We start from the raw sequence: 11,685 nt of genomic DNA, 5'->3' as shown, positions 1-11,685 counted from the left end.
TTTTGTCTTTTATTTCCTTTTTCTTGTTTCTTGAAATTGAAAATATATTTTTTTTATAAAAAGAATTGGCTCAGAGGAGAATTTATAGAGTGGTAAATTAACATATTAAAAAAAAAATGTGATTTACACTGTAATATATAATAAATATAATTTATTTAAAAATAACTTACAATTTACTGTACCTCAATCATTAGATAATTATAGACGTTATTCCAAAATAAAATGTAATTTACAGAACAATGAGGTTAACTGGTTAAAATAACTCTTTCCTTGGTCATTAAGGCACACGCCGAGGGGTAACTTAGTCATTTTAACAATGTCAAATACTGGAAGACAGCAGCATAGACCCAAGCTGGATCTTGGAGGCCCGCACTGAGATGGGGCCCCTTTTTCGTTCATTTTGTTTCGGGGGCACAGAGTTTCTATGCACCCAAAGGAGGCCCCGCCGCTGGCGCTAAAAACCACCGACCGTGTCGAAAAGCCAAACGTCGGCTCCACGTCAAGCGCACGTCTCCGTTAATCACTGCGAATCCTCTTTAACGGCTCTTTTTTATTTATTTAATTTAATTTTCCAGTTCAATTACCCATTCAACGTTCAGTTTTCATTTTAAATGCCGTTCATTCTTCAAGATTAAGATTTTATCACGTCAGTGGGGAATTTATTAGTAAAAAGAAATTGCCCGCTTTGGAATTTCCAAATAAATTAAAGCAGGGGGAAGTGAAACGGTGAGTGAGGAAAGCGAACATTCTGAGTGCTCACCGTCAACCAGCCTCTTCAACATCAATTATTCTTTCTCAGTCGCTGTCTTGCATCAATTATTCTTTCCCAGTCGCTGTCTTGCAATCTGTATTTACTCTCTCTCACTCTCTCTATCTCGTTTTATACATACATATCTATGGTGGGTGTATATGTAATGTTTGGTTTTCTTTTTTGTATTTATGGGAAGTGATTTTGAGATACATTGAATCAGATCGCCTCTCTATTTCGTTTCAGACTTTGAAGGGTTGATCTTCCGCGACTGTTCGGTTTCTGAACTCCGATTATAGTGGTACTACACCCTCGATACTCTGTTTGGTTGCTGGGAGGTTTCGAGCGTAATTAAATCAAGCAAAATAAATTCCATTGTGAGAAGCGATCTTTCCTTTTCTTTTCCTTCTTTCCCTTTATTTTCTGTAGGTATCAATTGGGTTATTGGAGCTTGTTTTTTTACTGTATTGAAGACAATTGGGTTGTTGTTTATTGGTTTATTACTGGAAAAGCTTTGATATTGGCATTGATTTTCTGTTTCCGTATTGAAGGTTTAGATGAAGGCCAAGTCCTATTGACAATGTTAGGAGAAGGCTTTAACAACAAGGCCCGTAGATGGGTTAGAGAGGTGAGCCTAATGCCTAATATTGCATAGAATTTAGAATTTTGTACATTGTTAGTTTTTATGCTTGAATACTTTTGGAAGTTCATTGATGAGCAAACTTTATAATTGAATTAGATGGACAATGCAGAGAACAGAGACAGTGCCTTTTTGATATCCTCCAAAAGAATTCAACCTGATCCTGTTTTTGGTCGAAGGAATTGTGACCGTGGGTATGGAGTCCCTTCTCCCGCCAAGTTCCAGAGTATACACTTGCCGTCAGGTTTAATAGCAGTGCCACGTGCTATCCCCGTCGGTCACAGTGCCAATGGGTCAGGATCAGATATGGACATGAGCACTGATTCCGATGATGAGGTTAATGGCATGCAGTCCTCACTTGTTTCATCATCTCAAGACATTAAAATACCCAATGGGGCTGGTCCTGGACATACCAATTTTGTGCTTAGAAAAGGAAAATATTTTAGTGATCCAGCTGATTCAGAAATTAGTTCATCTAGGAATAGAAATGAGGGGGACCAAGGCCATGGTTTGGAGAAATTGGGAAGTCAAGGTAGTGTGGTTCCAGCTTCGCAGCATTTCACAGATGCTGAATTATCAGATTCAGTTGCAGGCTCTGAAGTGTCGTCTGTGCTATTTAAGAACAATAATACCAATGTAGCTAGCCAGGGGACATCCACTTCAGTGGATTACTATTCTGGTATTGGTTCACAGCAAAATGTAAAGAAAGCAGCCAAACAGGTTTCAATTTTATAAAAGTTCATGGTATCATTATTGAGGGATGAATTGTTTAGTAACAACAAAAAAGATGCATTGATCAAATTGGTTTAATTAGAATATGCATTGATCAAATTGGTTTAATTGAATATGAAATTAAATAAGAATCTGTTCCTCTTATGGGTTAAAATGTAAAAACCAATTAAGATGCTTGAATACCCAACTTTAATTTCATGGATAAATGCATTTACAGCAGCACTAAAAGATATTTTTGTTAAGAGAGTTAATGCTATAAATTGCAACTTAGATCCGTGTTCCATGAGTAGGCATTCACTGTCTGGATAGCAGCCTATGGATTTGGCTGGATTTATTTAGCCGTTCTCTTTCTTCTCCACATTGTATTGATGAAATACATGCTTAGGTTTCAGAATCCATGCTTGGGCTTTTGTTTATGCTGTAATGTTTGAGGTCTTCTAAGCCTTATCAGTCATCTTACCCATTGCCTCTTCATTAAGTACTAACATCCTGCCATACCATTGCAATAGCATGAACAATACTTGCAAGCATTTTAGCTTCCGACAAATTGGTAACCAACCTCATGTAGCTCAAAATCCTACACTTCCCAACTTTTTGGGTGCCTTTCTCTTAGGTGCTATGCTAGCCAGAAGTTCAGTTTAAAATATTTTGTTGATAATTTCAAGGATGGTCATATCTTATGATAATTGGAATGTCAAATCAAATTATAATCATAACTATACTGTCATCTAGATGGATGTAACATGCAAGCAGAAATGGTTCCCATTGATTATTTATTAAATTGGATGCATATCACCAATTGTATTACCCACCAACATCCTGGCCAAACTGCCAGTAGAAAAATGTTTATTGAGAAATAAAAGCATGCAAGGAAATTGTTTTGTTGTTTCAAATTTTCATTGTACTTGTACCACTCTTAGCTGGATAGCTGGTTTCAGGATTCTCAAGGCAGAACATTGCAAAATAGGGAGTTCTTTAATGATGGTGTCTCCAGTGCAGCTTCATTTGCTGGCTCTGTTCAAGAAATCAAGTTAGTTGCTGAACAAATGCCAACTTTTAGAACACACGGTAAACCTCATCCTGGAATTTCTCATGATTCGTAACTACATGTGAACCAAACACTTCACCTAAAACATGCCCGCAGGAACTACTGCTTGTGATAATACTGGCATTAGGGATCCACTTCCAAGGTATGCATTTGAAGTGTGAGTTTTTAATGTTATTTGAGATTCCATTGGGGGAATTTTCTGATAAGGACCATTTATGCTTCACAGGGCTGCTGCTGGTGCTGTGCCTTCGAGCCCCTTACCAGTTCACCATCCCACATTTCATGCAAGGTAGCTGAACTAGAAACTAAGTATCTGTCAGTTTGCTGTTCCATAGTGAATTAACTGCCATAGCTGACTGCCTCTGATGCATTAAAATGACCATTTTTTTATCAATTGATTTGTTGCTTATATTGGCTTTTTATTTGTTTCTCAATTTGAATTCAGTGGTTTAGGTCCATGGTATGCTGTGATTTCGTATGACGCATGTGTTCGACTATGTCTTTCTGCATGGGCCCGGGGTTGTTTGGAAGCTCCCATCTTCTTGGAAAATGAGTGTATGCTGTTGCGAAATGCTTTTGGGTGCGTTTATAATTTGATTTTCTATTCCTTTTTTCTGGTATAGTATTTTATTGTTCAGGTTCATGGCCCTTTTCTCTTGTTTCCTACAGAAAGTAAGACTGATTAATGACATTTTGCTTATTAAGCTTAAAGAAAGTAGAAATTTAGTTATAGATTTTAAATTTGTGGTATTTCTCTTCACTAAGAAAAAGAATAAATATGTCGTATGAGAATGAAATGCTATTTCTTGCATTAAATCTTATTGCCTCCTTTGTCAATATTCTAATATCCTAGAAGCTGCTTTCAATCTTATACCACATTTATGATATGCCTTCCAATTGAACTTTGAGATATGCCTTACAATTTCTTAATTATCTTCTGGTCTTTGTAAACTATAGTTTGAAACAAGTATTGCTGCAACCAGAAGAAGAACTACTGACGAAGCCATCCTCAGAATTGAACAGCGAAGGTTCTGCGCTCAAGCCTAAGAAAACTTTTGGCAAATTGAAAGTGCAGGGTATTTTGTTTTATTTCAAATTTCATTATTTCAGTACTGAGGTCCTGTATCAAGTATGAAGCATCCAATTTGCACTTGCTGTTTTGCAGTTAGAAAAGTGAAAATGGGACCAGACCTACCTACAGGTTGCAGTATTTCATCTCTAAAACCTCCAATGATAAAATTGGAAAGGCTTCAGCTTCATGTGTCCAATTTAGGGTCAACTCTCTCATCTGGATGTGGAGCTCTTTCTAAAGTTCGTGTGGCCCCTCATATTCCTGCAAACAGCAATTTTTCACGTCGATGTTTGGGATATGTTCATGCTGGCACTGGGTATATCAAAGAGGTGTCTGGGCTTCTGAAAGCTAGCGTAACATCTTTGGGCTACAGTTCATCATCTTATGAAGTAGTTTCAGGTCAGTAAAGAAATATTCTTAATTATTAATTTAAAACTGAAAAATCACCCACATAATCTATTGAATGATGCATTCATATCTCTACTGAAGTGGAATAACATAGACACTCAATGTAACGGCCCGCCTCCCGGAGCCCCCGTGCATCAAGAGGATCCGTGAGAGAGTTATTACTTAAATGATACCAAATAATAATACAACTACAACTCACACACAACCCTTATTAAAACCATGACCTTTCTTTTATATAACATCTCATAATCGTCATTACATAATCATTCACAACATGAGCCCACTTGGGCTTACATAACATACACCTGACTTGAAAACATAAAAGCATTATTCTGACCCAGACACACGACACCCAGGATCTAGTTTCGAGGAAAACTCTACACTTGCTATCTTGACTCGATGATATGGACCCAACTTTGCCGAGCGTACCTGTCAGCCCCAACTATCCTCTTACCTGGAATGATGGAAAACAAAGGTGAGTTACGAGACTCAGCAAGCTCTAGAAAGAAAGGTTGTGGGTTAAAAATATGACTCTTCCCATGACACCCCATGCAATTCATGTCAATGCAACAACACCATGCCATGAACAATACGTGCCTTAATTCCAAATGCATAACTATAAAGTAAATTGCACATAAATGGTCCTTGGGGCCCACATACAACACACACTGGTCCCAAGTCCACATACAAACCTGTTAGTAGCCCAATATAGGCTACTGTATCACGGCTCACACTGTGGGTCGTATCCCACTTTCCAATAATCGTGGGTCGTGTCCCACTTTTCAATATTCACTCACATTGTGGGCCGTACTCCACTTCCCAACAATCACTCACACTGTGGGCCGTACCCCACTTCCCATAATCACTCAAAACCACACATCCTCACCATGCAATGCAACAAATAGGAAATGCAATGGCTTTTGTAGCATAAACGTGATGACAAGGCCCTCATAAACCAAGCATCAGGCCATGCTACGCCTATGTAGGAATACACACATGCGAAATGCTTCTAAATGCACTAGCTCACCTAGAGAATCCAAATTGGCTCTTAGACCAACCGAGTCATGCAAATGCTTACACATCCCATCACACACAGAGCATGTCCCCCAAGTGAATGCAACACAGTCCCTATGCAACACACACATCATGATATGCACAAACCAAGGCGGGAATCTGGCAGTACCAACTCTTCTGACCCATCTAACGCTTATCGTTATAGACGATGACTGACGCCCATACATCCAACCATCAACTGCCACTACCCACGGTCGACAAACAGTGACTTTGTACCCCATGCCTTTAAGACACACATAGACATTATTTATTCTATATCTTCTAGACTTAGCATTACATAATATTTCTCCATAACTCTTTATGTACATAACCACATAACATCATGATACCATTCTTATTCCTTCTCATTCACAGAAAACCATCTCAACATAGATAATAGACTCTTTAACATATTCCCATAATCTTGACCATAGCCACTTTTCTAAGAACCTAACCCCAACGGGTTCGGCATCATTCCCAAAGGAAGCGGAGCGATACGAAGCTTCGTAACGAACGAAATGAACAACACCAAGACATCATTCACATAATTTATTTTATCTCCAATAAGCTCATTATTAACATATAAGTCATGGAATAGTTGCCACGCAGATTATCATTATTAATGCGTGGTACCGATTCACGGTGAGGGAGAGTTTAAAATACAAGAAAACACGAAGACTTTCACAGAAAATAAAGAACATGAGGGAGGGGTTAGGAGCTTGTCTTTACTTGGTCGATTCTTGCCTTTTCTACGCTCCCGATGCAAAGTAAAATGTTCTACATAAAATAACAAGATTGCGGCTCAAATTAATTAAATCTAACTACGAAATCTGCATAAACTAACCATACAAAGTCTATAATTTAGATATATAGCACTTCTAGTAATTTTACTCACTTACCGGGATACTTTTAGACACCAAATAGCCGCAAAATCCAGGATTTCCTCCCATTTCTTCCCACTTTTTCCTCCATTTTTCTGTTGGTCGAGCTCCATCTTCTTCTCCCATAATTCCTCTCCCCTTCCTCTTGATTTGGCCTGAAAATGGCCAAATTTAGCCTTTAAAATCGCAGCAAAACGCTGCTTGAAGCGCAAGGCGCAATGGGCGGCCCAGGGGCCGCCATGTGGTGCGCCCTGCTACTGCCACGTCGCCCCCACCGCCTTATTAAAATGGCGCCATTTTGGCGCCTTAGGCTGATTAAAAACCAGCCAATTTCTCCAACGCTCGCAAGCCTCCCTTGCGGATCGAACCTGCGACCTTGGGTCCCCCCTCGCGCACGCGTGCTGCCTGCGCCGCTGCCTCCCTTCAACCTATAAGCGGCCTCCATTAATTTTAAGGTGACTTCTAACCTATTTTTAGAATTTGCACCAGCACCCCCAGAAGTTCCGAAATTCACACACACCCTGAACTCATTTTTCTTTATTACACCTATACCCCGAATATTCCCAAAAAATCCACCAATTTAATTCCATCTTTATTTTCGTAAATACTCCCCAATAATTTAATTAATTACCTTAATTGTCTATTTCCTCAAACATTATAAATTAATATTTTCTCTAAAATCTCCAAATATTCTAAAATATCCTCAAATACCGAAATTAATAATTACTACTTGTCTCCAAATTTTGGGATGTTACACTCAATAAACTGTTTATCTTCTAATGGAATAACATACAAGAAATTTTGTAGTTTGGATTCATAATCGAGCAAATGAGACTTAAAGTCTAGTTGTTTTTCTTAAGCTGAATTTACGAAAGGGAAAGAAAAGGGCCTGGTAGTAGAGGCTGGATCCAAGAGGATACAAAAAGGAGTTGGCCCTCGATGAAAGAGGAATTGACCCTTGATGGGACTTATTTTGCAACATCTGAGCTGGGCCGCATATCAAAGGAAATTATTTTTGTTCTCTTTCAATTTTTGACATTTCCCTTACTGTGATTTCAAAGGAAAGCATTAACTGAATAGGTTTAGAGATTGGCATCATTCAATTTTTAGGTGTAAGCCAGATGACAACCTGCTTGAAAAAAACCATGGAGAGGACCTGGATCTGAACACTTCCCAACCGTGGTATCTTAAACTGATATGCACATTTTGACCATGCTTTGATCATATTGCTCTTACAAGAGCTTGCCAATTTTTTTATTTTTTTTTTGTCTCAAACTTAATAGCTATGGGACTGACCTGTTGCTATAATTTCCAGCTTCAATGTTCTCAATGATTTGCATATTTGTTTTTTTTTTTTCTGGTGGATAACTGCCCTCAAGTAGGTTTGTCCTTTTCCTGTCAGAAACTTATTCATGTTTGTTGAGGCTAAAGAGTTTACCAGAGAAGGAAGCGGTTCGAATGCATCCAGGATCTAGCGAAACTCATGTGTTGTATGTTGTATGATGCTTGTTCTATCTTTATAATTTTCTTATAACCAAGAGGTGGATGGTTTTATTTATGCACTATCATAATACAGCTTGCCAGATGGTTTTGGAGATGATCTAATTATAGAAGTCCAGGATTCAAAGGGAAAGCACTGTGGTCGAGTTGTAGCTCAGGTGGCTGCTGTTGCTGAAGAGCTGGTGTGGTCCCTGATCTGAATATTAACCACTAAAAGTAGGAAGATAAATAGCTGTGCCAGAAGGCTTATATATTGGCTGATTGCAGGGTGACAAGCTTCGCTGGTGGCCAATATGTAAGGAGCCTGAGCATGAACTTGTTGGAAGAATACAATTATACATAAACTACTCGACCAGCCCAGATGAGAATAATCATCTTAAGGTACATGGTACTTCTAAATAAGTCTCATTGCTATCAGAATCTTTTTATACGTCTATGGGGAAATTGCTTAACATGTTTGATATAGGCCTATTCAAAGATTTGACAATGTTGAGATATTTGAGTAGCTTACATTGCTTCCTAACATGCTAACTTGAAGAACGGATGAGTTAGTTCCATATCTGTACCTGGCACATGTGCATACATGTTCAGTACATCCCTATATGTGTCAAAAAATGTCAAATGGCATGTTCATTTGTAATTACTCATGTGACATGTTAAAATATGTCCCAGACCTGTCATGCCCAATGACAACAACTTCGTTAAACCTATGTTTATTTAGAAGCTAGAAGTTGAGGTTCAAGTTTTTAACTAAAATAATATTATTTTACCAAAATAGTATTGAGTTGAAACTATTTACTAGATTAGTACTGGGGTCACACAGTAAGGATGCCATGCAAGAGGGTTGCTTGTGTTGCAGTTGCAAGATAAAAATGCTCTAATATTTAAGGTTTTGACTTAAAATGCTCTTGATAAAATTGTTTTTACCTTTAACTTAAAAATGCTTATCCCAAGAATGTTTTTAAGCCAACTCAAAAAAAAATAAATAAATAAGCATTGCATTGCTATTCCATCAAGGACCAAGCACTGGCAGGCAGGCAGTAAAGTTTTGATATTGTTTTACTTTTTTGGGAAATCAAAAGCACACTCCCTCTGAGTCTATGAAAGTTGGAAGTCTTTTATACACCTTCCCTGTCAAACTTGAAATAGCTTCTTAGGCATTACATGAGAAGACACACCACATTTTTGTGTTTTTCTATTGCTTTATACTCCCAGGTTTGCGGTAAAGTTCGCATTTTTCCAAGCTTTATATTGGGCTGCCAAGGCCATGTTAGCATTTTCTAAGTGCTTTAGCTTAAAAGCACTCTTGCCAAGAGCATTTTTAAGTCAAAATTATAGATAGATGCTCTTACCAATAGCATTTTTAAGCAAATCTGAAAAACACTCTTCCTAAGAGCGCTTTTTTCTTGCTGACTGCAACACCACCAACCTCACTAGCATGGCATGCAACTACTTGGTTTGATACTAATCTGGTAAATAATTTTAACCCAATACTATTTTGATAATTTTTTAAAAAAATACTAGTTAATCAAAAACTCGTTGAGATTCCTTGTTTTATTTATTAGCATAGGATGTTATTGGTGTTTTTAAACTCTAATGATGCATTAGATTATGAACTTTTTGGTTTGTGAATTATCCATTCTTGATATTGAATTAGTCTAGTGCCTTCTATGGTTTGTCAATATTATTTTATAGGCACAGCTAGCAAAATATTATAAAAATATATCCCTATAGTACCCCAAAGGATGCGCCCTTTTTATGTTGGTCCACCGTGCTTCTTATCCTAGATCACATTATATGATCCCTTTACTTTTTTCCAAGCAAAGTATGAGATGCTTGTATATTTGATGCAGTCAGATATTAGCATTCAATAAGCATTTAATTACTGACCTTCATTTGTAGAATTTTAGATGTCCCTAATCAGATTAGGGATAATACAATTCTAAAAAGAAACAAACAGATCTGTCCACAAAAAATGAATCAAATAGAGTTACTTCACTCATATTTCACAAATGCAAAATCCTTCAAAAGATCACACACAATGCCTTTAATCACATCCCATCTATATTTGAAATGATGAGTTCCTGTCGTCTTTGTTTATGATGGCTAGAAAAACAAAATCCCTAACAAGGAATATTACAAGTGCTTAAATAGGTAGGGGATGGGGCATGAAGCATGGGACCTATATCAAATCTCCTCCTTTATTTAAAGTAGTCCATACGAATTCAATAGAGACTCATTTGTGAAACTTGTTTTACATATTAATCCTTCCATCAACTAATATTCGATATAAATTTATGGGACTAGACCAATTCAAATAGTGTTGCTCCTGAACATATGTGCATGTCTCTTTCAAGATATTCAGTAAAACAATTTAGAAAATCAAATATAAAATATAAAATATTTATTATATTACAAAAAAAATATTTATAAAAGTCCTTTCCAAATTGATTGGCCGAATTTTTATCCAAAATCTAAGAGACAATCATGAGGGCTTTCTCTTACAATAGGATTAATGGATTCCTTATTTAATGACTACTAGCCTCATATACTCATTATATAATCTAGCATGTTTGTATATAGCCACCCATTAGGCATCAACAATTAAGGACTTTCTATAACATTAATAATAGTAATCTTTAAGAAACAGTGATAAGTCTAGAGCAATTTTGTAGTGGTCTCATCCAATATATATTTTTTTTTATCCAAAAAACCCACATGTTACAAGGAGTTTTTATGCAAGTGACAAACACATCACTCTATCACATATAGCAATACAACATGTGACAACCATTCTAGTGAACATCTTGCCCCACAATGTAAATAGGTTGTCAACAATTTTACAATTATAAGGAAAATAAAATCTTCTAGTTAGTAATCTTTATTCTATAACATCACTTTGAAGATGAATATTATCCAATATGACATTTAAATAAATAGTACCCAGAAATATGCATGTGAGAAATGATTGTCAAATTCTATTTCAAATAATAAAAATTATTGGCTTTGCGGTGCATACAAAACTTTCATTGGTATCCTTGTTTCCAACGAAGGAAACATATAAATTGGGATTTATGACTGTTATTTACTGAGTAGAGTGTGTGTTGTATGTTAAGATAAATCAACAACATTCAGAATTATCTTAGTAGTATTGTAATTGTAATATTTTATATTTGATTAAGATTGGTTCACTTGTTGCCTCTCTATATGAGAAGAATTTTTCTAACCACATTTGTGGAAATTCATAACTATTTGGTATAGGATACCGTTAGGAAATTTAACATGAGATCTATTACATGCGGACTTGTGGGGAACTGGTGATTTCATGAATGGAATCTGAGGTTGAGATTATGAATTGTGGAAGAAGATTCCTATGGTTTTGTGAGAAAATAATTATGAGAGTAAAACTTAAGAGATTAGTGTCTCTTAACTTGTTATTTATAATAGGCATAACGGGCCTTAGACATCTATGGGCTTAACCTAATTACAAATAAAACACACACATATAATAATTACAATTATACTAATAATTCTAATACTCCCCCTCAAGCTAGAGCATAGATATCATATACACCAAACTTGTTACAAATATATTCCACTCAA

The 11,685-nt window shown here is 36.7% G+C and overlaps 1 protein-coding gene and 1 long non-coding RNA gene across 8 annotated transcripts in view; one reads left to right on the top strand and one right to left on the bottom strand.

Annotated features, from left to right (window-relative positions):
• The first annotated feature begins 686 nt into the window (after positions 1-686).
• LOC127804619 (uncharacterized) overlaps positions 687-11,685 on the top strand; it is a 28,682-nt gene continuing 17,683 nt past the window's right edge. Inside the window, exons 1-13 of one of the 7 annotated variants that reach the window (XM_052341498.1) lie at positions 687-847; positions 995-1,125; positions 1,300-1,376; positions 1,488-2,108; positions 3,059-3,188; positions 3,265-3,310; positions 3,395-3,457; positions 3,614-3,748; positions 4,126-4,244; positions 4,334-4,639; positions 7,985-8,072; positions 8,159-8,264; positions 8,350-8,463. In XM_052341498.1, the coding sequence (XP_052197458.1) occupies positions 1,329-1,376; positions 1,488-2,108; positions 3,059-3,188; positions 3,265-3,310; positions 3,395-3,457; positions 3,614-3,748; positions 4,126-4,244; positions 4,334-4,639; positions 7,985-8,072; positions 8,159-8,264; positions 8,350-8,463 (1,776 nt within the window). In that variant the 5' untranslated portion in view covers positions 687-847; positions 995-1,125; positions 1,300-1,328. Of the gene's footprint in view, positions 900-947; positions 1,126-1,299; positions 1,377-1,487; positions 2,109-3,058; positions 3,189-3,264; positions 3,311-3,394; positions 3,458-3,613; positions 3,749-4,125; positions 4,245-4,333; positions 4,640-7,984; positions 8,073-8,158; positions 8,265-8,349; positions 8,464-11,685 lie in introns of all 7 variants that reach the window. The other 6 variants (XM_052341499.1, XM_052341503.1, XM_052341501.1 and 3 more) reach the window with 6 other exon arrangements.
• LOC127804620 (uncharacterized) lies at positions 4,668-7,048 on the bottom strand. Its single transcript, XR_008023697.1, has 3 exons — positions 6,601-7,048; positions 6,431-6,478; positions 4,668-5,102 (listed from the first exon to the last, which is right to left on the bottom strand). It is a non-coding gene; the product is annotated as an uncharacterized LOC127804620 (long non-coding RNA).

Source organism: Diospyros lotus, chromosome 6, assembly GCF_014633365.1.
Source record: "Diospyros lotus cultivar Yz01 chromosome 6, ASM1463336v1, whole genome shotgun sequence".
NCBI classification, from domain to species: Eukaryota; Viridiplantae; Streptophyta; class Magnoliopsida; order Ericales; family Ebenaceae; genus Diospyros; species Diospyros lotus.
Note: the sequence above shows the minus strand (reverse complement) of the source record. Positions and strands in the feature narration are given on the sequence as shown.